General features: G+C 36.5%; 1 protein-coding gene and 1 pseudogene across 2 annotated transcripts in view; both read right to left on the bottom strand.

Moving 5' to 3' along the window:
* The window catches only part of CWF19L2 (CWF19 like cell cycle control factor 2), a 134292-nt gene that overhangs the window by 58815 nt on the left and 49121 nt on the right, over positions 1–26356 (bottom strand). For both annotated transcript variants that reach the window (XR_004033653.1, XM_030829429.1), the window contains exons 10-11: positions 24851–24940; positions 671–787 (exon numbers count right to left, since the gene is read on the bottom strand). Coding sequence is in view for 1 of the 2 variants with exons in the window: in XM_030829429.1 (XP_030685289.1) it covers positions 671–787; positions 24851–24940 (207 nt within the window). In the remaining variant the exon portion in view is untranslated. The remainder of the gene's footprint in view (positions 1–670; positions 788–24850; positions 24941–26356) is intronic.
* LOC105737597 lies at positions 11283–12531 on the bottom strand (annotated as a pseudogene).

Genomic DNA, 26356 nt, shown 5'->3' with positions numbered 1-26356 from the left:
TGGATGAATTAATTAGAATCTCTAGCAACACAGGCACTCAACAGGCAAAAAATAAACATTTGACAGAAATACTCTGAATGAACAGTTCTTTTGTATATGCAATTATCACTTGTCTGATCTTCCAAATTTAAAATAAAAAAACTAACTTGGGAAAGCTGAATATGTTGTTTTTGCCATGTCAAGAGCCTCAAGGTAGTGCTAAAAACTAATTACTAGAGTTGGAAAATGGAAAAGAAAATTAGTTTTATAAAGGATCATGGCACCTACATAATTAAGCCATTACTGTGTATGGATACTCCATCACCAGGTCTCAAGTTAGCTGTCTAACACTAGTAACAGCTCTGAGAGACCAAAGTTTTCCCTAAGAGCTATAGCAAGTATGCCAAAAGCAGCTGAAAACAACGTCAAAGAAATGTACACCAAAATTAAAATTGCCTTAAACATTCAATGTTAACAACTATTTGAAAAAATACAGTTGGATTAGTTTCCATTCTGTAAAAGGCAAAGAGATATAACTAAGAATAAAAGTAATAACAACATCATTTACTACCTTCCAATATTAGCATTCAAAAGCCACAATTCAGAAAATATTTTATAATCTGATACAAAGAAAGCCCCAAGAGGAAGAAGGAATTCTGAATTAATAAACAAAGACATATGTTAAACATACCATCTGTCTCTTTCTTCTTCCTCCTTGTGATTCAAGAGATTTTCCAGGTGTGTTCACAGGCCATACTCTTCCAGACTGATCTGTTCTGACAAGGATTACTTCTTGCTGGTCTTCATTCTATAAAAAGATTTAGAGATAACTATTGAAATTATTGTGAAGAATGCTGAATGTTTTTACTTAATAACAAAAAAAGCATTAAAATGATTAACGTTTTCACATAATATTGTGGATTGCCTTAAATCTCCTGGATTTTCATTACTCTCTATACTATAAAATGAACATAATCTTTTGGGGAAAGGGTGAAAAATACCCAATGTTTATTTTAGTATTTTAAAAAAAGCAATCAGGAGAAGAAAATTTCAAATAAAGTTTTCATCTAGACAATATTAAAAGATGATGTATCAATAGTCCATGTGGCATTGTATGAGAATGCCCATCACTTACGCAGCAGATGTAATGTTTTTTAAATTTAAAGATCCTATCAAAATCTGATTATAAGAAATAAAACAACTGAAGACAAACTTGTTAAATTAGCAAATATAATGATACTACCCCTAACTTCTATTCTTTCTATTAACAGCCTTCAAATGCTTTTCAGTTTTCTGACTCTTCAGAAGGAATTATATCCCACACACTTTCAAGCCATATTTTTCTTACAAACTTTTGGCCAAATATAAACCTGGCACAGCACAGAACAAGAGTAAACTTTATTCTCTAATGGAAATGGAATGTTATTGGAAGGATTCTAATAATCAATAAAGAATATTAGAGAATGACAAAGGAAAAGAAACTGTTATATCAAAAAGACACTTGCACTTGTATGTTTATCACAGAACTATTCACAATAGCCAAGTCATGGAATCAACTGAAGTGTACACTAATGGATGATTGAATAGAGAAAATCTGGTGTATATATGCCATGGAATACTACACAATCACACAAAAAAAGAAATGTCTTTCACAGCAGCATGGATGGAGCTAGAGACAATTATCCTAAGTGACATAACTCAGGAAATCAAATACTGCATATTCTCACTTAAAAGTGGGAACTAAACAATGGGTACACATGGACATAAAGAGGGAAATAATAGACACTGCAGTCTCCAAAAGTGGGGAGGATGGAAAGGGAGTAACAACTGAAAAAATTACCTATTGGGAACAATTTTTATTATTCAGGTGATGGGTAAAACAGAAGCCCAAACCTCCTCACCATTATGCAATATATCCCTGTAACAAACCTGCATATGCAACCCCTGCATCTATTTTTAAAAAATTAAAAACGAAAATAATATTAAGGAATGAATTCAATAAAAATCCATCTGAAACAAAACCAAGCAAAAAATTCACATTTTAGTTTTCTTCTCAATTGGAACCAACTATAGAAAAAAATCAATCCCAATTCCATTTAATAGATGGTAGTTCCCCTGCTGAAATGGAAGAAAAATAATATATATTATTGATCTTACATTCACACATAATATTAAATTGATACAGAAGATTATCATTACTTTTCTTCCTCAATAAATAAACGAACATTAATTAACGAAGTGCCATCTTTTAAAAGATCTTTCTACTCACTCCCTTACCAGATAGTAGAGATAGGCAACACATTATAAGCTGGCTTCTAACTTTACCACACTGATAAAGCTGGTCTCCCAAAGGACTTTCAAATTACTAAGTCCAATACATAATTATTAAATTGTCATCTTCCCTGATTTGAAAGCATTTGGTTCTGTTTATTACATTCTCTAGCCTGAAATTCTTCTTATTCCAGTTTTAAACACTCTACTCTCTCCTGGTTCTGCCTTTACCTCTCTGACACATTCATTCATTTATTCATTCATTCATCAAATATTTCTGAAATGTCTATTTAATCTTAGGAGTTAAAAAGAAATATAACCCCTGCCTTCTATAAGCTTATGGCCTAGTAGGGAAACTACTCCCCACATGAATTATTAATATAAACAAAGTCACTTTCACTTTCTCCTTCATGTCCAGCTACCCCTCAAATGCTGATGATTCCAGGGTTCCTTGGTTTCCAGCCCTTCAGCCTGAAACCTAATCATCACCCATACTGCAAAAAAAATTCACTGTGTTAAAAACAAATACAATCATGCTATTCTTTGCTTAAAAATCTGCAGGGATCATTTATCACCACAAGATCAATACCACTGTAAGTATGGCCCACAGACCATCACAAGTCCAAGAATTACTAGACATTAAATATTTGTTACTAATCCATGATGAGGACAGTACAGAAAGAGTGTTCTATAGCAATTGTATAGAATTGATATGGTTTGTCTCCATGTCCCCACCTCATCTCATCTTAGCTCCCATAATTTCCATGTGTTGTAGGAGGGACCCGGTGGAAGATGACTGAATCATGGGGGCAGGTCTTTCCTGTGCTGTTCTCGTGATAGTGAATGGATCTCATGAGATCTGATGGTTTTAAAAACGGGAGTTTCTCCACACAAGCTCTCTCTTTCCCTGCTGCCATCCACATAAGATGTGACTTGCTCCTCCTTGCCTTCAGCCATGATTGTGAGGCCTCCCCAGCCATGTGGAACTGTAAGTCCAATTAAACCTCTTTCTTTTGTAAATTGCCCAGTCTCAGGTATGTTTTTATCAGCAGCATGAAAACAGACAAATACAAGAATCATTTTATGTTGGTTCAATCTAAATAACAACTTGGGACTTTATTTCATATATCTTTATTTCATCTTTCTATGATTATTTTTGATTGTATTTTATAAAACTATTAATCCATCACGGTCTGTAAAATTTTAAAATATATATAAACAACCCTGATCCTACACCACCGTCTAAATAGTGAAATAAAGGTAAAGTATTTTCACACAGTATACAAAGCCTTCAAATTCTGGCCCTAGACTTTCCTAGTTCCTTGTAATTTTCGTAAACGTACTGTAAATTTTATTTCTTCTGCATGGAACAATTATCCCTTCTTGCTCAACTAGGAAATTAAGAATTTAGTCATAGCCAATGCTCTGTTCTCAATAATTTTTGGCACATGTATGTGGCTAGACTGTAATATTTTCAGTAACTATTTGTCTATTTATATTTATCTCTCTTTGCAGGACAAAGACTAACCTATACACTACTTGGTACCTATAGGACCTGTCACAGTGTCAAACAATAATGGGAATTCAATAAATGCTTGATAAATGTCATTAACAAGCTGGCGCCTCAGATAGATTAATTGTATCCCACAACTAACCCACTTTCCCCTTCAGTGAGCTGTTTCCTCCCTCTGCCAACTTTCTGTTCCTTAGGACTGCCAATACATAAGACCCCAAGTTGCTCCATTTTGGGTACCCAAGCCAGAGTGCATCTAACCATCTACATGGCATTAAAATACAAGATAGAAATGAGAAGTTCACTCTATACAGAAAATATGCAAAAACATTTTCATCATCCATGTAATTTTGTAATTTATCTCAAAAGAAACCAGAAACACTTCTTGATATAACTAAAAAGCATTTATAAACTCTTTCCATTTTCGTAAGAATACCAAATGCTCCAGGTTTTTAAATTATCCCCAACAATTACGGTTTGCTCTGGAGGACTTTTTATTTTAAAAACATCAAAACTGATAATTTATTAAAGCGTTTTATATGGACACTTTAATTAACAAATCCCAAAATGCTCTCGGATCATTTACTCATTAATCCATAAAAGAACATTCTGGCTGACAAAAATCATGGATTCTTATTTTAAAGGAAGAAAGGAGAAAACAAAACACTTTATATAAAGCTACAAAATTAATTTGCTAACATAACCAGAATAAACCTTCCCTGCTGGTATCTATAATATTTGTGAGATAATAAATTTCTCCCACAAGTGCATATCATTTTTACAGTAATAAAAAATTGAGGATTCAGGAGATCGTGGCAGACACAAGGCAAGACTAGATTGTAGCTCTGGACAGAGCAGCATGCAGGGGCTTGCATTGTGGATTTTAGCTCCAGATCGACTGCAAGAACAAACCAGCAATCCCGAGAGGACCCACAGACCCTCTGAAGGAAGCGGACTGCTCCTGCAGCACCCAGGAGACACCCCAAATACCATTAAGTGCCCCAACTGTGGAAGTGGGAACACACTTCCTCCCGAACACACACCCCCACTGGAGAAGTTGAAGGTCTGTTTGCAGGAGAAGTTTTCGACTTTACTTGGAGCTGAGTCAAGTTAGGGGGCCGAGCGAAATACAGGGGTAGGGGAAGGAGCAGAAAGGCCCTGGGAGCTCGCTGGGTCCCCAAACAGCCCATTCCTGCCTGGCACCACAGGGATCCAACAGAAGGGTGGCCAGAGGAGCAGGGGGTAAAACTCCACAGGGAAAAGGAATTATCTAGCTGAACTTTGTAATAATTTGAACAGCGTGAGAAGCCTCCTGGCCAGAACTCTAGGGAGGGCGCAAATCCTGCATACCGACTTCACAGGCAGGGTGAGAACTAAAGCCCTTTTCTCTCGCAGGTGGGAAGCAGATATCCTCGGGTAAGTTTTCAAGCCCACCTTGCCCTCAGCCTGGAAACAGACTCCGCACTGCTGGTAGGGGCACAGTGGGAGTGAGACTGGCCCTTCAGTTTGCATGGGAGCTGGGTGAGGCCTGTGACTGCCAGCTTTCCCCCACTTCCTTGACAACCTGCATGACTCAGCAGAGGCAGCCATAATCCTAATAATAGGTAACACAACTCCAGTGACCTGGGAATCTCATCCCATCCCCCACAGCAGCCCCAGCAAGACGCACCCACAGAAAGTCTGAGCTCAGAAGGCCGAGCCCCGCCCCCACCTGATGGTCCTTCCCTATCCACTCTGGTAGTGGCAGACAAAGGGCATATAACCTTGGGAGTTCTAGGGCCTCACCCACCACCAGTCCCTCTCCACCCTACTACAGCTGATGCTCTCTGGAAAGTGCCACCTCCTGGCAGGAGGCCAACCAGCCCAAAAATGGAGCATTAAACCACCAAAGCTAAGAACCCTCACAGAGTTCACTGCATCCTCCATCATATCCACCAGAACAAGCAGCTGGTATCCACGGCTGAGAGACCCAGAGACAGTTCACATCACAGGACTCTGCAGAAAACCCCCTCTACCAGCCCAGAGCCGGGCAGACTTGCTGGATGGCTAGACCCAGAAGAGAGACAACAAATACTGCAGTCCAGTTCACAGGAAGCCACACCCATAGGAAAAGGCAGAGATTACTACATCAAGGGAATACCCCCCATGGGACAACAGAATCTGAACAATAGCCTTCAAATAGCCTTTAGCCCTAGACCTTCCCTTTGACACAGCCTACCCAAATGAGAAGGAACCAGAAAACCAACCCTGGTAATATGACAAAACAAGGTTCTTCAACGCCTCCCAAAAATCACACTAGTTCACCAGCAATGGATCCAAACCAAGAAGAAATCCCTGATTTCTAACCTGAAAAAGAATTCAGGAAATTAGTTATTAAGCTAATCAGGGAGGGACCAGAGAAAGGCGAAGCCCAATGCAAGAAAATCTGAAAAATGATACAAGAAGTGAAGGAAAAAATATTCAAGGAAATAGACAGCTTAAAGAAAACACAATTAAAAACTCAGGAAACTTTGGACACACTTTTAGAAATGCGAAATGCCCTGGAAAGTCTCAACAATAAAATTGAACAAGTAGAAGAAAGAAATCCAGAGCTCGAAGACAAGGTTTCAAATTAACCCAATCCAACTAAGACAAAGACAAAAAAATAAGAAAATATGAACAAAGCCTCCAAGAAGTCTGGGATTATGTTAATCAACTGAACCTAAGAATAATCGGTATACCTGAGGAAGAATTCTAAAAGCCTGGAAAACATATTTGGTGGAATAATCAAGGAAACTTTCCTGGCCTTGTGACAGACATAGACAGCCAAATACAAGAAGCACAAGGAACACCTGGGAAATTCATCACAAAAACATCTTTGCCTAGGCACATTGTCATCAAGTTATCCCAAGTTAAGATGAAGGAAAGAATCTTAAGAGCTGTGAGACAGAAGCACCAGGTAACCTATAAAGGAAAACCCATCAGATCAACAGCAGATTTCTCAGCAGAAACCCTACAAGCTAAAAAGGATTGGGGACCTATCTTCAGCCTCCTCAAACAAAACATTTATCAGCCAAGAATTTTGTACCCAGCAAAACTAAGCATGATATATGAAGGAAAGATACAGTCGTTTTCAGACAAACAAATGCTGAGAGAATTCACCATTACCAAACCACCACCTTCTGCATGGTTTTGAAGGTTCCTTTTGCTAAAAGGAGCTCTAAATCTTGAAACAAATCTTTTACATCAAAACAGAACCTCTTTAAAGCATAAATCACACAGGACCTATAAAACAAAAATACAAGTTAAAAGGCAAAAACAAAAAAACAAAAACAAAAGTACACAGGCAACAAAGAGCATGAGAAAAGTAACGGTAGCTCACCTTTAATGCTAACATCGAATGAATGTAAATGGCCTAAATGCTCCACTTAAAAGATACAGAACCACAGAATGGATAAGAACTCACCAACCAACTACCTGCTGCCTTCAGGAACTCACCTAACACATAAGGACTCACATAAACTTAAAATAAAGGGTTGAAAAAAGGCATTTCATGCAAATGGACACCGAAAGTGAGGAGGGGTAGCTATTCTTTTATCAGACAAAACAAACTTTAAAGCAACATCAGTTAAAAGAGACAAAGAGGGACAGTATATAATGGTAAAAGGCCTTGTCCAACATGAAAATATCACAATCCTAAACATATATGTGCCTAACACTGGTGCTCCCAAATTTATAAAACAATAGACCTAAGAAATTAGATAGACAGCAAAAAAGTAATAGTGGGGGACTTCAATACTCCACTGATAGCCCTAGATAGGTCATCAAGACAGAAAGTCAACAAAGAAACAATGAATTTAAACTATATCTTGGAACAAATGGATTTAACAGATATATACAGAACATTTCATCCAACAACTACAGAATACACATTCTATTCAACAGCACATGGAACTTTCTCCAAGACAGACCATTTGATAGGCAATAAAATGAGCCTAAATAAATTTAAGAAAATTGAAACTATATCAAGCACTCTTTCAGACCACAGTGGAATAAAACTGGAAATCAACTCCAAAAGGAACCTTCAAAACGATGCAAATATAGGGAAACTAAATAACCTGCTCCTGAATGAGCACTGGGTCAAAAACAAAATCAAGATTAAAAACCAAAGAAATTAAAAAATTCTTTGAACTGAAAAACAATAATGACACAACCTATCAAAACCTCTGGGATACAGCAAAGGCAGTGCTAAGAGAAAAGTTCATAGCCCTAAACACCTATATCAAAAGTCTGAAAGAGCACAAACTGACATTCTAAGGTCACACCTCAAGGAACTAGAGAAAAAAGAACAAACCAAACCCAAACCCAGCAGAAAAAAGGAAATAACCAAGATCAGAGCAGAACTAAATGAAATTGAAACAAACAAACAAACCACAAAAGATAAATGAAACAAAAAGCTGGTTCTTTAAAAAGATAAATAAAATTGATACACTATTAGCAAGATTAACCAAGAAAAGAAGAGAGAAAATCCAAATAACCTTACTAAGAAACAAAAAAGGAGATATTACAACTGACACCACTGAAATACAAAAGATCATTCAAAGCTACTATGAACACTTTTATATACATAAACTAGAAAGCCTAGAAGAGATGGATAAATTCCTGGAAAAATACAACCCTTCTACCTTAAATCAGGAATAATTAGACACTCTGAACAGACCAATAACAAGCAGCAAGACTGAAATGGTAATTTAAAAATTAACAACCAAAAAAAGTTCAGGACCAGAAGGATTCACAGATGAATTCTACCAGACATTCAAAGAAGAATTGGTACCAATCCTTTTGACACTATTTCACAAGATAGAGAAAGAAGGAACCCTCCCTAATTCATTCTGTGAAGCCAGCATCATCTTAATACCAAAACCAGGAAAGGACATAACCAAAAAAGAAAACTACAGACTGATATCCTTGATGAACACAGATGTCAAAATCCTTAACAAAATACTAGCTAACCAAATCCAATGACATATCAAAAAGATAATCCACCATGATCAAGTGGGTTTCATACCAGGGATGTAGAGACGGTTTAACATACGCAAGTCAATAAATGTGATACACCACATAAAGAGAATTAAAAACAAAAATCACATGATCATCTCAATAGATGCAGAAAAAGCATTTGACAAAATCCAGTATTCCTATATTATTAAAACTCTCAGCAAAATTGGCATACAAGGGACATACCTTAATGTAATAAAGGCCATCTATGACAAACCCACAGTCAACATAATACTGAATGGCCAAAAGTTGAAAGCATTCCGAGAACTGGAGCAAGACAAGGGTGCCCAGTCTCACCACTCCTCTTCAACACAGTACTGGAAGCCCTAGCCAGAGCAATCAGACAAGAGAAAGAAACAAAGGGCATCTAAATCGGTAAAGACAAAGTCAAACTGTCACTGTTTGCTGACGATATGACTGTTTACCTTGAAAACCCTAAGGACTCCTCCAGAAAGCTTCTAGAACTGATAAAAGAATTCAGCAAAGTTTCTGGATACAAGATTAATGTACACAAATCAGTAGCTCTTCTACACACCAACAGCAAACAAGCAGAGAATCAAATCAAGAACTCAACCCCTGTTACAATAGCTGCAAAAATAAAAATAAAAATAAAATACTTAGGAATATACCTAACAAAAGAGTCAAAAGGCCTCTACAAGGAAAACTACAAAACACTGCTGAAAGAAATCACAGATGACACAAACAAATGGAATCACATCCCTTGCTCATGGGTGAGTAGAATCAATATTGTGAAAATGACCACACTGCCAAAAGCAATCTACAAATTCAACGCAATCCCCATCAGAATACCACCATCATTCTTCACAGAATTACAAAAAAAAAATTTCTAAAATTCATAGAAACTAAAAAATAGCCCACATAGCCAAAGCAAGGCTAAGCAAAAAGAACAAATCTGGAGGCATCACACTACCTGATTTCAAACCATACTATAAGGCCATAGTCACCAAAACAGCATGATACTGGTATAAAAATAGGCATACGGACCAATGGAACAGAATAGAGAACCCAGAAATAAACCCAAATACTTAAAGCCAACTGATCTTCGACAAAGCAAACAAAAACATAAAGTGGGGAAAGCATGCCCTTTTCAACAAATGGTGCTGGGATAATTGGCTAGCCACATGTAGGAGAATGAAACTGGATCCTCATGTCTCACTTTATACAAAAATCAACTCAAAGTAGATTAAGGACTTAAACCCAAGACCTGAAACTATAAAAATTCTAGAAGATAACATTGGAAAAACCCTTCTAAACATTGGCTTAGGAAAGGATTTCATGACCAAGAACCCAAAAGCAAATGCAATAAAAACAAAGATAAATAGCTGGGACCTATTAAATTAAAGAGCTTTTGCACAGCAAAAGGAACAGTCAGCAGAGTAAACTGACAACCCAAAGAGTGGGAGAAAATCTTCACAATCTATACACCTGACAAAGGACTAATATCCAGAATCTACAATGAACTCAAACAAATCAGCAAGAAAAAAAAAATCTCATCAAAAAGCGGGCTAAGGATATGAATAGACAATTCTCAAAGATACACAAATGGCCAAAAACATATGAAAACATGCTCAACATAACTAATGATCAGGGGAATGCAAATCAAAACCACAATGCAATACCACCTTACTCCTGCAAGAATGAGCATAATCAAAAAATCAAAAAACAGTAGATGTTGGCGTGGATGCGGTGAACAAGGAACACTTCTACACTGCTGGTGGGAATGTAAACTAGAACAGCCACTATGGAAAAGAGTGTGGAGATTCCTTAAAGAACTAAAAGTAGAACTGCCATTTGATCCAGCAATCCCACTACTGGGTATCTACCCAAAGAAAAAGAAGTCATTATTTGAAAAAGATACTTGTACACACATGTTTATTGTGGCACAATTCACAATTGCAAAATCGGAGAACCAACCCAAATGCCCATCAATCAACAAGCGGATAAAGAAACTGTGGTGTATATATATATAATGGATTACTACACAGCCATAAAAAGGAATGAATTTAGCATTTGTAATGACCTGGATGAGACTGGAGACTATTATTCTAAGTGATGTAACTCAGGAATGGAAAACCAAACATCATATGTTTTCACTGATATGTAGGAGCTAAGCTACGAGAGGATGCGAAGGGATAAGAATGATACAATGCACTTTGGGGACTTTGGGGAAAGAGTGTGAAGGGGGTGAGGGATAAAAGACTACAAATATGGTCCAGTGTATACTGCTCGGGTGATGGGTGCACCAAAATCTCACAAATCATCACTAAAGAACTTACTCATGTAACCAAATACTACTGGTATAAAAAAAAATTAAAATAAAAAAATTGTATTTATCTGCAAAAGACACTTCAGAGTCTAGTCATTCTAAATTTTCATTTACCCCAACAGATTTTTTTTAAAAAAACAAAAAACATTTTTTTCATTTAAAAAACTATTTAGAACACATAAGACAAGGCAACATTTATTCTTTTTTCTCATCTTCTGGTAGGGGATCTGTCGGTGGCTCTTCCACTGTCGTGCTGTTGCTCTCTGAGCCATTGTTACTATCACTGGTTCCTTCCTCTGCCATACTGTCGACTCCCTCCTGCCCACTCTCCTTGTCCTCAGTAGTAGCCGTGCCTTCTTCACCATTCTGTTGGCTCTCTGTCGTTTCTTCAAGGTGTGTCTCCTCTGTCTCCACTGGAATGTTCTCATCGTCTTTCTTCTCCTCACCTTTGTTTGGTGCTTGTTCTTCCTCAGGAATAATGCTGCTCTGACTGCACTCAGCTTGCTCTGCTGCCTCCTTCTCCCTTTCCTCCTGCTTTTTTGCTGGTCTGTTCCTCTGCCTGTGCAATCTCAGCTGCAACTTTCTCCATATCCACTTCTACTGTCAGACCGCACAACCTTTTAAGTTCATTGTTAAGTGAATCTGTGCTTTCTAGGAATTTCCTCTTCTCCTCCTCTATTTGAAGAAGTTCAGCTTCTAGTTTTCGCTGATGAACCATTAAGGACTGGACCTGTCGTTTAAGGACCTGCATTCTAGCTGTTGCAACAACTGACCGAACGTCTGGCACCACACTCTCACTAAGGATTTCACTGAAGAGGTGGTGGTTTCTCTGGAAACAGTCAGTGGCTGTATGCTTCACTGAAAACCCATTACCATAATCATCTGGATGTTCAGCAAAGCTGAATGCTCATGTGTGGTTCTCCTTTCTCCATGCAAGACTGTCTCTGTCAACTTTCTTCCTCTAAAGCAGCTTCTGCACGATTCTTTGCATTTAGGTACGTGGGGGAATTACGATAGGCCTTCATAAATTCATTGTACTCTATCTTTCTGCTTCGTATCCATTTAAATATTCTTGTTTTTCTTCATCAGTGAGATCTCACCACATGCCACCAATAATCTCGCCAGTCTCCCACAACTTTAGGTCAGGGTTGGAAGCCTTTACTTGGTCCCAGACCTTTCAGCTGTACCTCATGTAGGGCATCAGCAGCTTATCTGGTGGCTTTGGAGGTTTTGGAATCGTAGTACCAGAGGATGCCATGACCTGGCTGTTGGCACCCGGGTTCCTTCCCAGCCTGTAGTTGTTGTAGGTGAGATGACTGTATGGACTGTATCCCACAAACCTTGGTGTGCTGGGCATTTGTGTTGCAGGAGCTGGGGTGGGAGGTGGGGCATAAGATGGTCTTTCCACAGGCAGAAAAAGTGCCTGCAGCTCTGGCTTCGCTTCCCTTTGTCCCGCGCCTACCCCAACAGATACTTAGAACTTAACTGTCTTCTCCACCTTTCCAGACCAAAGACCAAGCTGTATACTGCTTTGTATTGGTAGGACCTAGCACAGTGTCAAACAGTGGGTACTAGATAAATGCTTGATAAATGAAATTAACAAGCTGGTGCCTCAGACAGGTTCATTATACACCCAAAGCTAACCTGCTTTCCCTTCTACTTTCCTCTTCTACCCACTTCTCTACTTTCTGTTCCTTAGGCCTGCCAATACAAATCACATTAAGTTTTGCCACTTTGGGTAACCAAGACAGAAATATTGAGGAGCTCAGAAACAATGAGTAAGTTCCCAACTTGCCATCACATTAATATAGAATATGAGGCTTAAGAACCTGTATCAGTGTCAACAAACTATGGGCCACAGGCCACCTCCAGTCTTGTGCTTGTTTTTAGTCATCCCATAAGCTGAGGATGGTCTTTACATTGTTAAATGGCTGGGGGGAAATCAAAACAAGAGTATTTCATGACAAATTAAAATTCTATGCAATTCTAATTTTAGTGACCGTAAATAAGGTTTTATTGGAACACAACCACGCTCATTCATTTATGTGTTATCTATGGCTGCCTTCATGATACAACAACAGTTGAATAGTTGTGGCACAGATTGTACAGCACACAAAATCTAAAATATTTACTATTTGGTCTCTACAGAAAAGTCTGCCAATCTTGGTTCTATATATTATTTAGCTAATAAAACTAATTCAAAATCACTTTATTGATTTTTCCTACTACCTAATAACAAGCAAGATTAAAACTTGGAATTTCTTAATAGTATTACATAAGATCCATGTTGGTAACAATGAGGATAAGAGAATAGGACCTGGTACTCTTATTTTGTTAAAAGATCTATGCTTGACTTCCATTTCAGGCCATGATGGACTAACAAAAAAACAGTATAACCTGCTGCTGTTTAAAAAAACTAGACAACAGGACAAATACATGAAACAACCACTTTTAGACACTGACCTCTAGAAGAGTGTAATCCCTAAAAGAAGGGAAACAAATGAGATGAGCCCTAGGATGGCCACAGCTTTCTACTAAGGGGCAGTTTATAGACTGCAGTACAAAGGAATTTAATCAGACCTCAGCTTCCTTGCTGACTAAATTGGGATATATTTTAACAAGATGTTGGAAGTAAGAGGAAAACTAGTAAAGAATATGAAGCAAACCAAAAAAAAAAAAAAAAAAAGACGATAATGCAAATTAAGAAATTTTATTTATTTACATAAAATAAAGGCAATTATACTATTTGGCCTAACAGTATCTATTTACTGGATCAAGAGATAACTTAATTTAAAAATATAGAAAACAAAAGAAACAACTAAGAACAAAAGTGGCTTCCACCAGGATTGGAAGAAAGTCTGGAAAGAACTCACGACATTGCTATTATTTGGTATAGGCAGGCCTAGCACTACTTGTATGTAATACGCTGATTAAAAAGAAAAGGAAAAAGCATACACTGCTTTGATTCAAAGCTCCTATTAAAAAGTGTAAATGTTTGAAAGCCTTTTCTAGCATTGGGAAATAAAGCAAAACTCTCCTACTAAATCAGATTTTCCTATCAGTGGTCTACAAACTTCCAGAGTTCGTGATGGTAGCCTACAAGTTTGTTATCACTGAATGCCATAAAGCATGATTCAACTTTTATCTTTTAAAATTTCCATAATCACTTATTACTATTCTTAGTATTTTCATGACTTTCGAATGATTTCTACTTTATCTCTAATGATGTCCACAAGTTGTTCCCTACACACAAGTACCTGGCCAAGGTAGTGGGTGGACTGAACACCAAGCTACACTCTGATAACTGAGATGTATGTCCTAGCCCAAGGCTACTATTTAATTTGTACAAAAGCATTCACAGGACTGCATCTGCCCAAAGGAAACATCTTTTTCTAACTCCATGAAGGCATCATATAGGCTCAATGCAGCTCTTTTAAAAATGTTTTTAAATTCTCAATTCTGTCCGTACTGTCCCCCTTTTAAAATTCTTAATATACTATTGTGTTTTCCTTTTTTTTTTTTTTTTTTTAGATGGGCCTTCTTAGAGGCTACCTATTAACTTTTTTCAAAGAATAAATTCTTGGGTTTTTAAAAAATCATTTCTATTTATTTTTTATTTTCTATTTTAGTGATTTCAGTTTTTAATCTATCCTTTGTGTATCGTATCTACTCTTTGTTATGTTCTCTCTTATTTCTTTTGTGTTACTATTGGCTAATGCCACAGACATTACTACTAATTATTAATAAATAATAGCTATATTAATTATAACTTAATTTTCTGTTAAATCAAAGAATGATACACAGATTATTTACTATTTTTGAGTAGATGGGAACATAATAAATACTATAAGATTTTTCTATGATTCACTGTGATATGGCAAGTGTTTTTCTTTTCTTTCCTTTTTTTCAGTATTCTGGAGTTTCACTCAACTAATTCTATTTTCTCTTCCTCATCAATCTTCATTAACAACTGTCTACTATAATTATTCTAGTCAGAACCTCTTTGGTACCTGCATATTTATGCACTATGAAATTGAAAACTGTATTTTTAGTTTTTCTAAAAGCACATTAAATTTGATTTCTATCTTCGACAATTTGTTATGCATTCTACAACATGGTTAATTTTAAAATATGTACAAGGATAAAATTTACCTTGGGTTTATTTTTTTTCCACTTAAAATGTTTTCCCTTTAAACTGCAAATGTATAATTATGTGACATCGTCCCTCCATCTAACCGTTCCCCCTATAAAAAAAAAAAAATCTGGAAACAGAACACGTATGAATCCATCCCTCCAAGACAAAACTTAAGTCTCAACTGCTACTGAACAGTATAAGGACTCAATATTTTTCATATGCAATAATATTTCATTTTTCCCTAAATTTAACAACAGAAAAGGGAATTAAATGCTAATAGTAGAGTTAGTGAGAAAAAAAAATAATGAGCATTTGAGGGAATACAAGTAAACTGGGGAAGGAGAGAGGCTGCTGCTGGGTCATTCTTCCCTCTCTAAGGAAATCAATTAGTTGTGGCTTCAGTATCTGTTACAGAGCCCTGTTCAAAGTTTGAGATAGTCTATGACATAATTCTTCATCCCAAAATTAGATCATTAATAAATATACAATCATAACTATCCAAAACAACTATTCTACAATTTCTCTAAATTATTATACCTGAGAAAATACTGTTCATAAAACAATAAAAAAAAAAATTTTAACTACCCCAGAAAGCATTAAGAATTAAATACATCCTGTAGTCATATGAGTGGGTGTTTCCTATTCCATGACTGAAGCCTACAGGTCAACACTCCCAGCTAGGATAATACCATGCTAAAGATTATTTTTGTGGTAAACAAATAAGGCTTACAGATAATAGTCATAAATAGAATAGCTTTTCCTCTGGCAAAGTTACAAAATGGTAACAGGATCCCAAAATAATGGCTATAGCCTCAGAACATTCTCTGGATGCCCAGATTGCACTAGGCCCTATTCAATACTTCCATATTTCTATACTTTTCCTTTGAAGGACCGTCAAAGGACTGTAATCATATATTTGTATAATTAATCTTATTTGTATGTTCTCTTTCCTGAAAGAAGCTTTTATAAGGAGTATATGACGTCTGAATTAAGATCTCAAGGATATACAGAAGGTAACTGCATGAAAAATACTCTAGGCAAAGAAAGACTGTGTAAAGGCACTGAGGCAGGAGGGAAAACAGCTACTTAGGAGGTCAAGACAAGAGATGATGGTCATCTTAGTGTGGTAGATATAAAAAACAAAGAGCAGAGTTAAGAAATATTTAGCAGGTAAAATTGACACCATTTCATGATGAATTTTATGTGAGGTATGAGACTAGACAACAGATAGATTCTGTATGCTAATACTAGTTTGTATTTATATATCATTTGCTTTAGTTTATTTTTTCTTAAAATATTTGCTCCTATAGTAATACTCTTATTTCAAGAAATAAGCCCTCTAGTAATGCCTAAGATGATATTTCTAACTGCACAGCAGAGAAATGAGGGATACTTTTAAGGAGGGTTAATAAATACAAGCTGAACTGTATAGAAAATAGGTACATCTATTGACCTTTTTTACTTGGCTGGGGAAAAAACTAGCTAAATGACTAAAAGGAAATAATATTTTTGCATACCTACTCTGTGTCAAGCAAGACTATACCTCAAGTAAAGTGTGCCTACAGTAACATGGCAAGGTAAATAGAATAAATGCAAAGCTACAATAATGTTTACTTTAGATTTAAAATATTTGACCTAGAAAATTGAGAGTGCAAAGGCCTTCTACAAAGAAGGAACTGCAAAGTATTCATTGAGTAAAGGTCAAACCTCACTGTTTAAATATTAAAAGTAAACCACAAGCAAGTTTTTTATAGTCTTGTAACTTTTTTTCTGTTGTACTATGCTTAGGGGATCAACTGCAGAGGTTGGGGTGCTAAAACATTTTTAAAAAAGACACAGTCTAACAGTTCACATATTCTGGGAATCACAGCAATGACAGTGAACTTGTGAACACAGTGAACAATGCACCCAAGAATCAGATCCAAAAGACAGTGTTAAAGCAGTAATTGAATATGGTCAAACTACTACTGGAAATACTTCAAATAACTAGTCAAGTACCTGATTTATATACAAAATGATGAATTTATCTGTTTATTTATTAATGTTTCTCTATGGCCCTTAGTTAATTCTTCAATTTCTTTAAAGATAATGTCCATAAACCCTCTCTATGTACATGCAAAGGGACCAAAATGCATTTCCCTTCTTTATCAGCAGTGTAGACAAAACTTTAAAGCTACTACACCATTAAGCAAAGATTATTTCATTCTTTGTTACAAATGTTGAGCTTAATTTCCTGCATTATCTTTTCTTATAAAGTATAAAGCTAAATTCCTTTAATGGCCATCATTAAAAAATCAGGAAACAACAGGTGCTGGAGAGGATGTGGAGAAATAGGAACACTTTTACACTGTTGGTGGGACTGTAAACTAGTTCAACCATTGTGGAAGTCAGTGTGGCGATTCCTCAGGGATCTCGAACTAGAAATACCATTTGACCCAGCCATCCCATTACTGGGTATATACCCAAAGGACTATAAATCATGCTGCTATAAAGACACATGCACACGTATGTTTATTGCGGCACTATTCACAATAGCAAAGAGTTGGAACCAACCCAAATGTCCAACAACGATAGACTGGATTAAGAAAATGTGGCACATATACACCATGGAATACTATGCAGCCATAAAAAATGATGAGTTCATGTCCTTTGTAGGGACATGGATGAAACTGGAAAACATCATTCTCAGTAAACTATCGCAAGGACAAAAAACCAAACACCGCATGTTCTCTCTCATAGGTGGGAATTGAACAATGAGAACTCATGGACACAGGAAGGGGAACATCACACTCCGGGGACTGTTGTGGGGTGGGGGGAGGGGGGAGGGACAGCATTAGGAGATACACCTAATGCTAAATAACGAGTTAATGGGTGCAGGAAATCAACATGGCACATGGATACATATGTAACAAACCTGCACATTGTGCACATGTACCCTAAAACCCTAAAGTATAATAAAAAAAAAAAAATAAAAAAAAAAAAGAATAAAAAAAAAAAATAAAAAAAAATAAATGTATACATAATGTGACTCCATTGAAGGATTATTAACAGGCACAAGTTATGGAAGGGCAGATTAGGACTACCATATTAAAGAATTAAGATTAGATTTTTCCTGATATAAAACTAGCAATATCCAAAACTCAGTGAGACCTCATCACTCAGTGTTCAAGTACGAGTTAGATGGAGAAGCTATGTGGTTGGCTTAATGTTAAAATAAAGAAGCTGTACTTGTGTGATGGCCAGACTAGATGATGTCAAAGATCATGGATCATTTTTAAGATTTACAATAAAATACTACAGAGAATAAAATAAGTTAAAGACATTCATAAAACAAGTATTTCAGTATGTCTTGGTTGTCTACAAGATGTCAAGTATTACTCTACGTACTAGATATGAACTGAAAGAATAACCCTTGTCCTCAACAGTTCACCCTCTAAAGGAGAAGAGGGATAAGGAAACTAATAATTAAAAGTGCTGATGGTTTTTCACTAAAGCCAAAATGATATTCATAGATAAGTGAATGAAGAGATTTACCTTATTCCTGTAACTTAATACTTCCAACAAAAGAGCTAAGCAATGAAAGAATTCTTCCCTGTTCAAGCATTCTATGCATGGGGTTTTCTTTTCTCTCAAAGAGCAAAATTTCCATCAGAAGTATTCCATGATTTTCCTCTAGAACGTCATCAAATCTCCATGGTAGTAAACAACTTTGTATTCCACTCTAATTTCTAAAAAAAACCACTTTGAAAGGTAATCAAGGCCCTGGATCTGATGGAATAAATTACTTTAGTTGCAGTAGAGAATTCTTTCAGAATTTTTGGCAAAGATTTGTTTTATATATATATATACTTAGTAAAGCTTGAACCAGATGTGCAAGTGTGCTTGAACCTTCTCTGCAGAGAATATGAAAATATGCCTTTCTGGTCAAAGAATCCTTAGGGGAAAAAAAGCTTTCTATTTGAAGCTTCAAAGGGCTATACAGTTTCCAAAAGAGACTAACAAACAGAAATTATACTTTGTATGATACTTCGAATACTAATCTACTGAGTACTGAAGTCCACTGCTCAAAGATAGGAGGAGCTAGAAATTTAAAAAACAATGAGTAATATCAGAGTCATGTGCACAAGGGATGAGATATAGCCTGTCAATTATTGTCATATCCTCAAAACCATAGGAGAAATGTTATTTAACAGAGTATCTGCTTCAAATGTTTTCCTTCTGTTTCAAGCTGCAAACCAGCTCAAACATTTCAGGCAAGGTTTCTCTATGTGGCTCCTTTTGCTTACCTAAGATACTTTGAAAACTGACTTTACATTAAACAACTGCACAGAATAATGGAAAAAGCACTTCACTTTAGGAGGTGTATGAAATAAAATCTGGTGGGACATGGCAAACCTTAGTCAAAAGATGAGAAGAAAATGGTCAATTCATTTGATAGGGTTAGCAAAGCTTGACTACAAGAAGTAACACAAAAATCTCAGGCTTAGGTCTATTCTTTTATAAGAGTGTGGTGTGTGTATGTGTGCGTGCACATGCACACACACACACACACACACACACACACACACTATCATAAAACAGCAAGATATATTCTTATTGGTTAGGGTCCCACACAGTAGTCTCAAATTTCTGACCCATTATTCTGTTAATTCTACAAAGATCTCTCCTGCTATGGAGGGACACTAACCTGCCTAAAAAAGTTAATTTCCCTTAGATGGTTAAGTAACTTTGCAACTCTGAGATTAAGAAATAAATCAAACTTAACCTTTTATATTGTGTTTAGGTAAAAGTATAGTAACCTTTTTTGATATAAAATTTATTTCACTTTAACGCAGGAAACACATTTTTAATGGCACTCACGTTCATTTATAATGACTTGTTCATTATAACTTTTTAAGAATGTGTGTTTGTCCTTTGAAGGTATTTGAAACCCTTAAGTGAATAAGCTATACAAAACTAATAACAGCTTAAAATTTTATAATTTAAGCAAACCATGAAAATGGTAAAGAATTTTAGTCTGATTATTTCTTAAAATAATTGAGTGATTTGCTAAATTTACCAAGAGTATTTAATGCTTAAGGAAGGGCAGGTTATTTAAGCTAATAAATTTAATAAACATACTAATTAAAATTAAGCATTCCTTCCTATGCTCATATACATTTAATGGCCCTTCAGATATTTTAAAAACCTGATTATCAAAAATACTGGTTTTTCTATTCTAGAATATATGATAATCAAAGTAAAAGAGAAGAGCACTTATGATTCACATTTTATTTTCTTCATTAGGCCTAATATTTAAAGAGAGGGACAAAGGCAGAGATGGACTGTCAGAAGATCAAAATGGCACAATGGTCTCTTAGTCCCATCGACTGGACATCATTCTAGAGGCCTCAGCACTGCTCCCATGAAGCTTGTGCTACCACGCTGTGGAACAGTCATGTCACTACAGTTGTCTGAAATGAACAGCATTTGATATAAAGAAATTTTTCTTATAAAGATAATTTTTCAACCAACCAAAGGGAAAAAAATATGCCTGATTCAGGAATCCCCTGAAGTCCAGCCACAGCTTTAGAACCTTTAATAAAAGTGACAAGTGCCAGGAAAGAAACAAGTATAAATGAGAAGGTGGTAACAAGTGTACATATATATATAATTTGAAAAGATACATGCCATAGAAAATACTTTAAGAATCTTTGAGGTTTCTGACAAACATACTCTTACCACACGATCTGGCAACTGCATTCCTTGATATTTACCCAAAGGAGTTTTTTATTTTTTTGTTTTTTGAGACGGAGTCCCACACTGCCACCCAGGCTGGAGTGCAGTGGCACAATCTCAGCTCACTGCAACCTCCGCCTCCCAGGTTCAAGCAATTCTCCTGCCTCAGCCTCCCCAGTAGTTGGGATTACAGGTGCCCACCACCATGCCCAGCTAATTTTTGTATTTTTAGTAGAGACAGGGTTTTGCCACATTGGCCAGGCTAGTCTCGAACTCCTGACCTCAAGCGATCTGCCCATCTCAGCCTCCCAAAGTGCTGGGATTACAGGCGTGAGCCAGTGTGCCCAGCCTACCCAAAGGAGTTGAAAACTTCTGTCCACACCAAAAACTGCACACAGTATTGCAGTTTTATTCATAACTGCAAAAACTTGGATACACCAAGATGTCCTCCAATAGGTGAATGAATAAGTAAAATGTGGCACCCACAGACCATGAAATATTATTCAGCACTAAAAAGAAACGAGCTGTCAAACCATGGAAAGACAGAGAGGAATCTTAAATACACAGTAGAAGCCAATCTGAAAATGCTACATACTATACTGTATGATTTCAATTACATGACATTCTGGAAAAGGCAAAACTATGGAGACTAAAAAGATCCGAGGTTGCCAGGGTTAAGGGGTAGGGAGGGATGAACAGGTGGAACACAGAAGATTTAGTACAGTGAAAATTCTCTGTATGATACTACAATGGTGGATACATGTCATTACACACTTATTCAAACCCATAGAATGTACAATACCAAGAGAGGACCTTAATGTAAACTATAGACTTTGGGTGATATAATGTGTCAATGCAGGTTCGTCAATTGTAACAAATGTACTCCTCTGGTAGGGGCTATTGATTATGGGGGAGGCTGTGCTTATGGAGGGGCAGGAAGTATATGGGAAATCTGTGTACCTTCCTCTCAATTTTGCTGTGAACCTAGCACTGCTCTAAAAAATAAAATCTTAAAAAGAAAAAAGTCTTTGAGGTTTCAAAAATGGAAAATGTTGCAACTGTATGACAGGATTAGAAAAAGGCCATAATGAAGAAGGGTGATATCTGGCACAAACAATAAATAGCATAGGTAAATGTGAAAGAGACACTGGTTATGTGTAAGACAGTCTGGGAGGTAGGACTGGCAAACAGGGCCATACTGTGGAAGGCTATGCTGCAGGAAAATCTGGTACTTACAGTTAGCACTAATAAACCACTTAAAGTTTCAGAGTACATAATTAGTTAACCACAAGGACACTCGAAAACAATAATTTGGCAGAAGTGTGTAAGATGGACTTCACAGTACACCTAGTTCTAGCTATCCTCCCAGTCCCTACTTTTTAATCCTACTAGTAATTTCTCACTCTCCATTCTTTAATCTGTATGAGAAACTTTTTAAAAGTATTAGGTACCACAACTTAGTGTAAACAGCCATTTTCATAAACATACTCTCTATAATGTTATCTAAGTCATGAATGATGTTAGCCTGAAGAAAATTCTAGGGAAGTTGACATTCTCATCTCCTCCCACACTGACAGTAAATTATGTAAATTGATCTTTGAGAACAGACCTTTAAAATCAGTTTTGAACTTCATTATATCCCAAACCTGATTCTCCAAAAGAGCAGCTGACTTTGTCCTTCAGCATCAAAAAGAGGTATCATGTCAACACAAGTACTTTTGTGGGTTTAAATCCTTGCCCTGCACTTACCAGTTGTATACCTGGACAAGTTACTTAACCCTCTGTGCCTCAGTTTCTTGATCTATAAAACTGCAATAATGACATGGACTGCCTCAAAGGATATTGTGAAAATTGCATGAGTTATTTTGGGGGAAAGTGGAGGATTTTGTTTTTAGTGTTTTTATTTTTATTTATTTATTCTTTTTTTAAGACACGGTCTCACTCTGTCATCCAGGCTGGAGTGCAGTGGTGCAATCACGGCTCACTGCAGCCTGGACCTCCTGGCCTCAAACAATCCTCCACCTCAGCCTCCCAAGTAGCTGGGACTACAGGAGCACACCACCACACCCAGCTAGAGTTATGCATATACATCTAAATCTGTAATGCAGAAGTTGAACTCAGCTGTTCAACTTCTATCTACATTTATGCCTGTGATTATTTCACGCAGTATCATAGATTTAAATATCACTTATATGTTAATAACTCCCAAATTTCTGTCTCCAGCACAGAGGACTTTTTCCCAACTACCCAATTCTATCTTCTCCGACTCCCAACCATCAAACTGCCTATGTGACATCTCCACTTGTTCCACATCTAACAGGAATCCCAACTCTCAATATATCCAAAACAGAACCTTTGATTTGCCCCAAAACCCATTCTTCTCTTTCTTCCACAACTCAAATAATGGCTATTCTTTCAGCTGCTCAAGCTAAAAACCTTGGAGTCCTCTTTGCCTCCTCTCTTTTTCCCATTACCCACCCCATGCCTAAACCACCATAAAAATCCTGTCAGTCTTTCTTTCAAAATATATACAGAAAGTATTTATACAAATACAAAATGCAATCACTTGTAACCATCTCCATAGCTACTATCTATCTTGGTCAAAGCCACCATCATTTCTTATCTGCATTATTACGAAAGCCCACCTCTACTTCAGCTTCTGCAAACCGTTCTTAATAGAGAAGCCAGAACGGTCCTGTCAAAATATGTTTTCTGCTTAAAATCATTTAATAGTTTCTCACCATCTCAGTCACAAAAAAAAGCCCACCTCCTTACTATGATTTTCAAAGCTTAACATGATCTGGCCGCCTATAGTCTCTCTAACCTGTATCTCCTACTTCCCTCTCTCATTTATTCCACTCCAGCAACACCGGTCTCATTGCTATTCTTCCTACACATCAGACATATTTCCATCTTTGGGCCTTTAAATCTCTGTTCCCTATGACTACCGTGCTCTTCACTCAAATACACAGAAATTCACTCTTCCACTAACTACAAGTCCTTACATAAAGTCCTTACACTTTTTCAACAGAATTGGCCTGTGCATTCCAAGCCACCAACCCACCGGTCACTCAAAATTGCCACTACCCTGCCATAGGGTAACTTTCTGATATACCGTATTATTTTTTAATTTGCTTATCATTTTTATAATTTATTGTTTCCCTCCCTACCCAAATGAAAGTTCCATGCAGGTAGGTGTTTTTGTTTTGTTCACTAACGGATAGATGAATTAATCATAGACCAAGTAATTTGTTTTATATGAAATGAATATCTAAAGTCTCTCGTTCTGAAGGAGACAGTTAAGAAGCAGTTTGACTCATACAGAAGCAATCAGTAAGCAGCACAGTCCAGAATAAAAGCAGGACTCCTTGGTCTCAGCCCGCGGCTTTTTTCCACCAGGGCACACTGACAGAATGTAAGAGAATACATAGAAAACTCAATTTTTTAAAACAAGCATGCATACACATAAACACAAAGACACATATACAGACACCATCTCACATTAAAATATTACCACTGCCAGCTGGGCACAGTAACTCACATCTGTAATCCCAGCACTTTTGGAGGCCGAGGTGGGTGGATCATTTGAAGTCAGGAGTTTGAGACCAGCCTGGCCAACATGGTGAAACCCATCTCTACTAAAAATACAAAAATTAGCCAGGCATGGTGGTGCACACCTGTAGTACCAGCTACTCAGGAGGCTGAGGCACAAGAATTGCCTGAACCTGGGAGGCAGACGTTGCAGTGAGCCAAGATCATGCCACTGCACTCCAGCCTGGGCGACAGAGCAAGACACTGTCTCAAAAAAATAGATAAAATAAAATAAAAAATAAAATAAAATAAAATATTACCACTGCCCAGTAGTAGTGTTATACAAGGTAATTACATTCTCCAAACTTTTATTACTTACCTCTACCCCAGATTTTTTTGGTATATGTGTTATAGTTTCTTTGAATTTATTTGCCTTTTCAAGTTGAGCTTTAAGTTGTTCAGCTAATTCCTTCAAAAAGAAAAACAAGGAAAATATGTGCGATATGTAGTTTAATTCTTTACAACAAAATGTTCAAATTTACACAACAGAAGGAAAAATAGCATAATCAACACTCATGTAGCCATCATCTAATTTCAATTACTAACCTACAGCCTAGTATATTACTTTTTAATGAACTTATCTCAGTTACAAACTTCTTGAATACCTGTGACATGTGTTTATGCTTTAAAGATAAATAATTACAAGGACATATATTTTGGAGGAGATAGATGAAGGAAATCATAACCTTAATGACATTTTAATAATTACTAAATATTATAAAAGTTCAATACTTTCAACTTCAGTTATTGGTAACAAAAAAGCTATCACAAGATTTAAAATGTTACCTTCTTTATTGGTGATAATTTAGATGAAAATTCTGAATATATTTCATTTTTACTCTAGGAAACTTACAGAAATTTATAGAAAACAACTGCCATATAAAGCAATAAACCATGAAGTAATACATTAAATAAGTAGATTTATGTGACATGCAAAGATTAGCAAGCGCCACCACAGTGTTCTTCTTGAACACAAGACACATATTTTACCCTTTTACCTAGATGACCTCTCTTTCACTATTTTAACTAATTCCTCTGTACTTTCAAAGCTCAAACTACTTTCTTGCTATCGTTACTGTTGTTGGTTTATTTCCCTTAGCAATTTCTAGGATGAGTGGAATTTCAGTGTTTCCAAGGATCAGATTCAAAGAGATAGAGCAGCATATGCAAGACATGCCCTTTATTAGACATAACACAGAAATATCTTGTTTGGTTACCATTTGTTCTACTACAGTATTGTACTAATAGTTTACCAAAACATAGACTACTTAAAGATCACTTATATTTGGGTTTGAGATGAGTGCATACATATGACCATGACTGAATCTATTCTATCAATATGTGGAATATCTGGCTGTGCTATTCTGCCATGTGCACTTTAATATATACATCTCAATGTATATTATTTTAATATGCATGTGACAATATAATAAGTGAATGGATGAATGGATAAATGCAGCTCTTACCAAATCATCCCTATTTCTTACAATTCTGAGGTAAATTACTCTTAAATCAAACATTACTACAGGAATTAAATGAGTTAGCCTACACAAAGTATCTAACATAGTATCAGGCACAGCACATTTACTTAAAACTTGAATAAATGACTTAATCCTCCTTTTTCAGGTTCTTAAGTAATTTGGAAAAGTAAAAAACATTCTTACAAATATATGACAAAAATGAGGTAGAAAAAGTGACATCTTTATCTCCCTTAAATATGCTCAATGAGTTAGAAATGCAGGAATAAAGTAAATAGCAAAGTAAAAAATAAATTTAAAAGCACGAAGTTCCTTAGGATCTTAAATTTCAGAGATCTGACAGAGAA

The sequence above is a fragment of the Nomascus leucogenys genome, chromosome 15, assembly GCF_006542625.1.
Source record: "Nomascus leucogenys isolate Asia chromosome 15, Asia_NLE_v1, whole genome shotgun sequence".
Taxonomy (NCBI): Eukaryota; Metazoa; Chordata; class Mammalia; order Primates; family Hylobatidae; genus Nomascus; species Nomascus leucogenys.
Note: the sequence above shows the minus strand (reverse complement) of the source record. Positions and strands in the feature narration are given on the sequence as shown.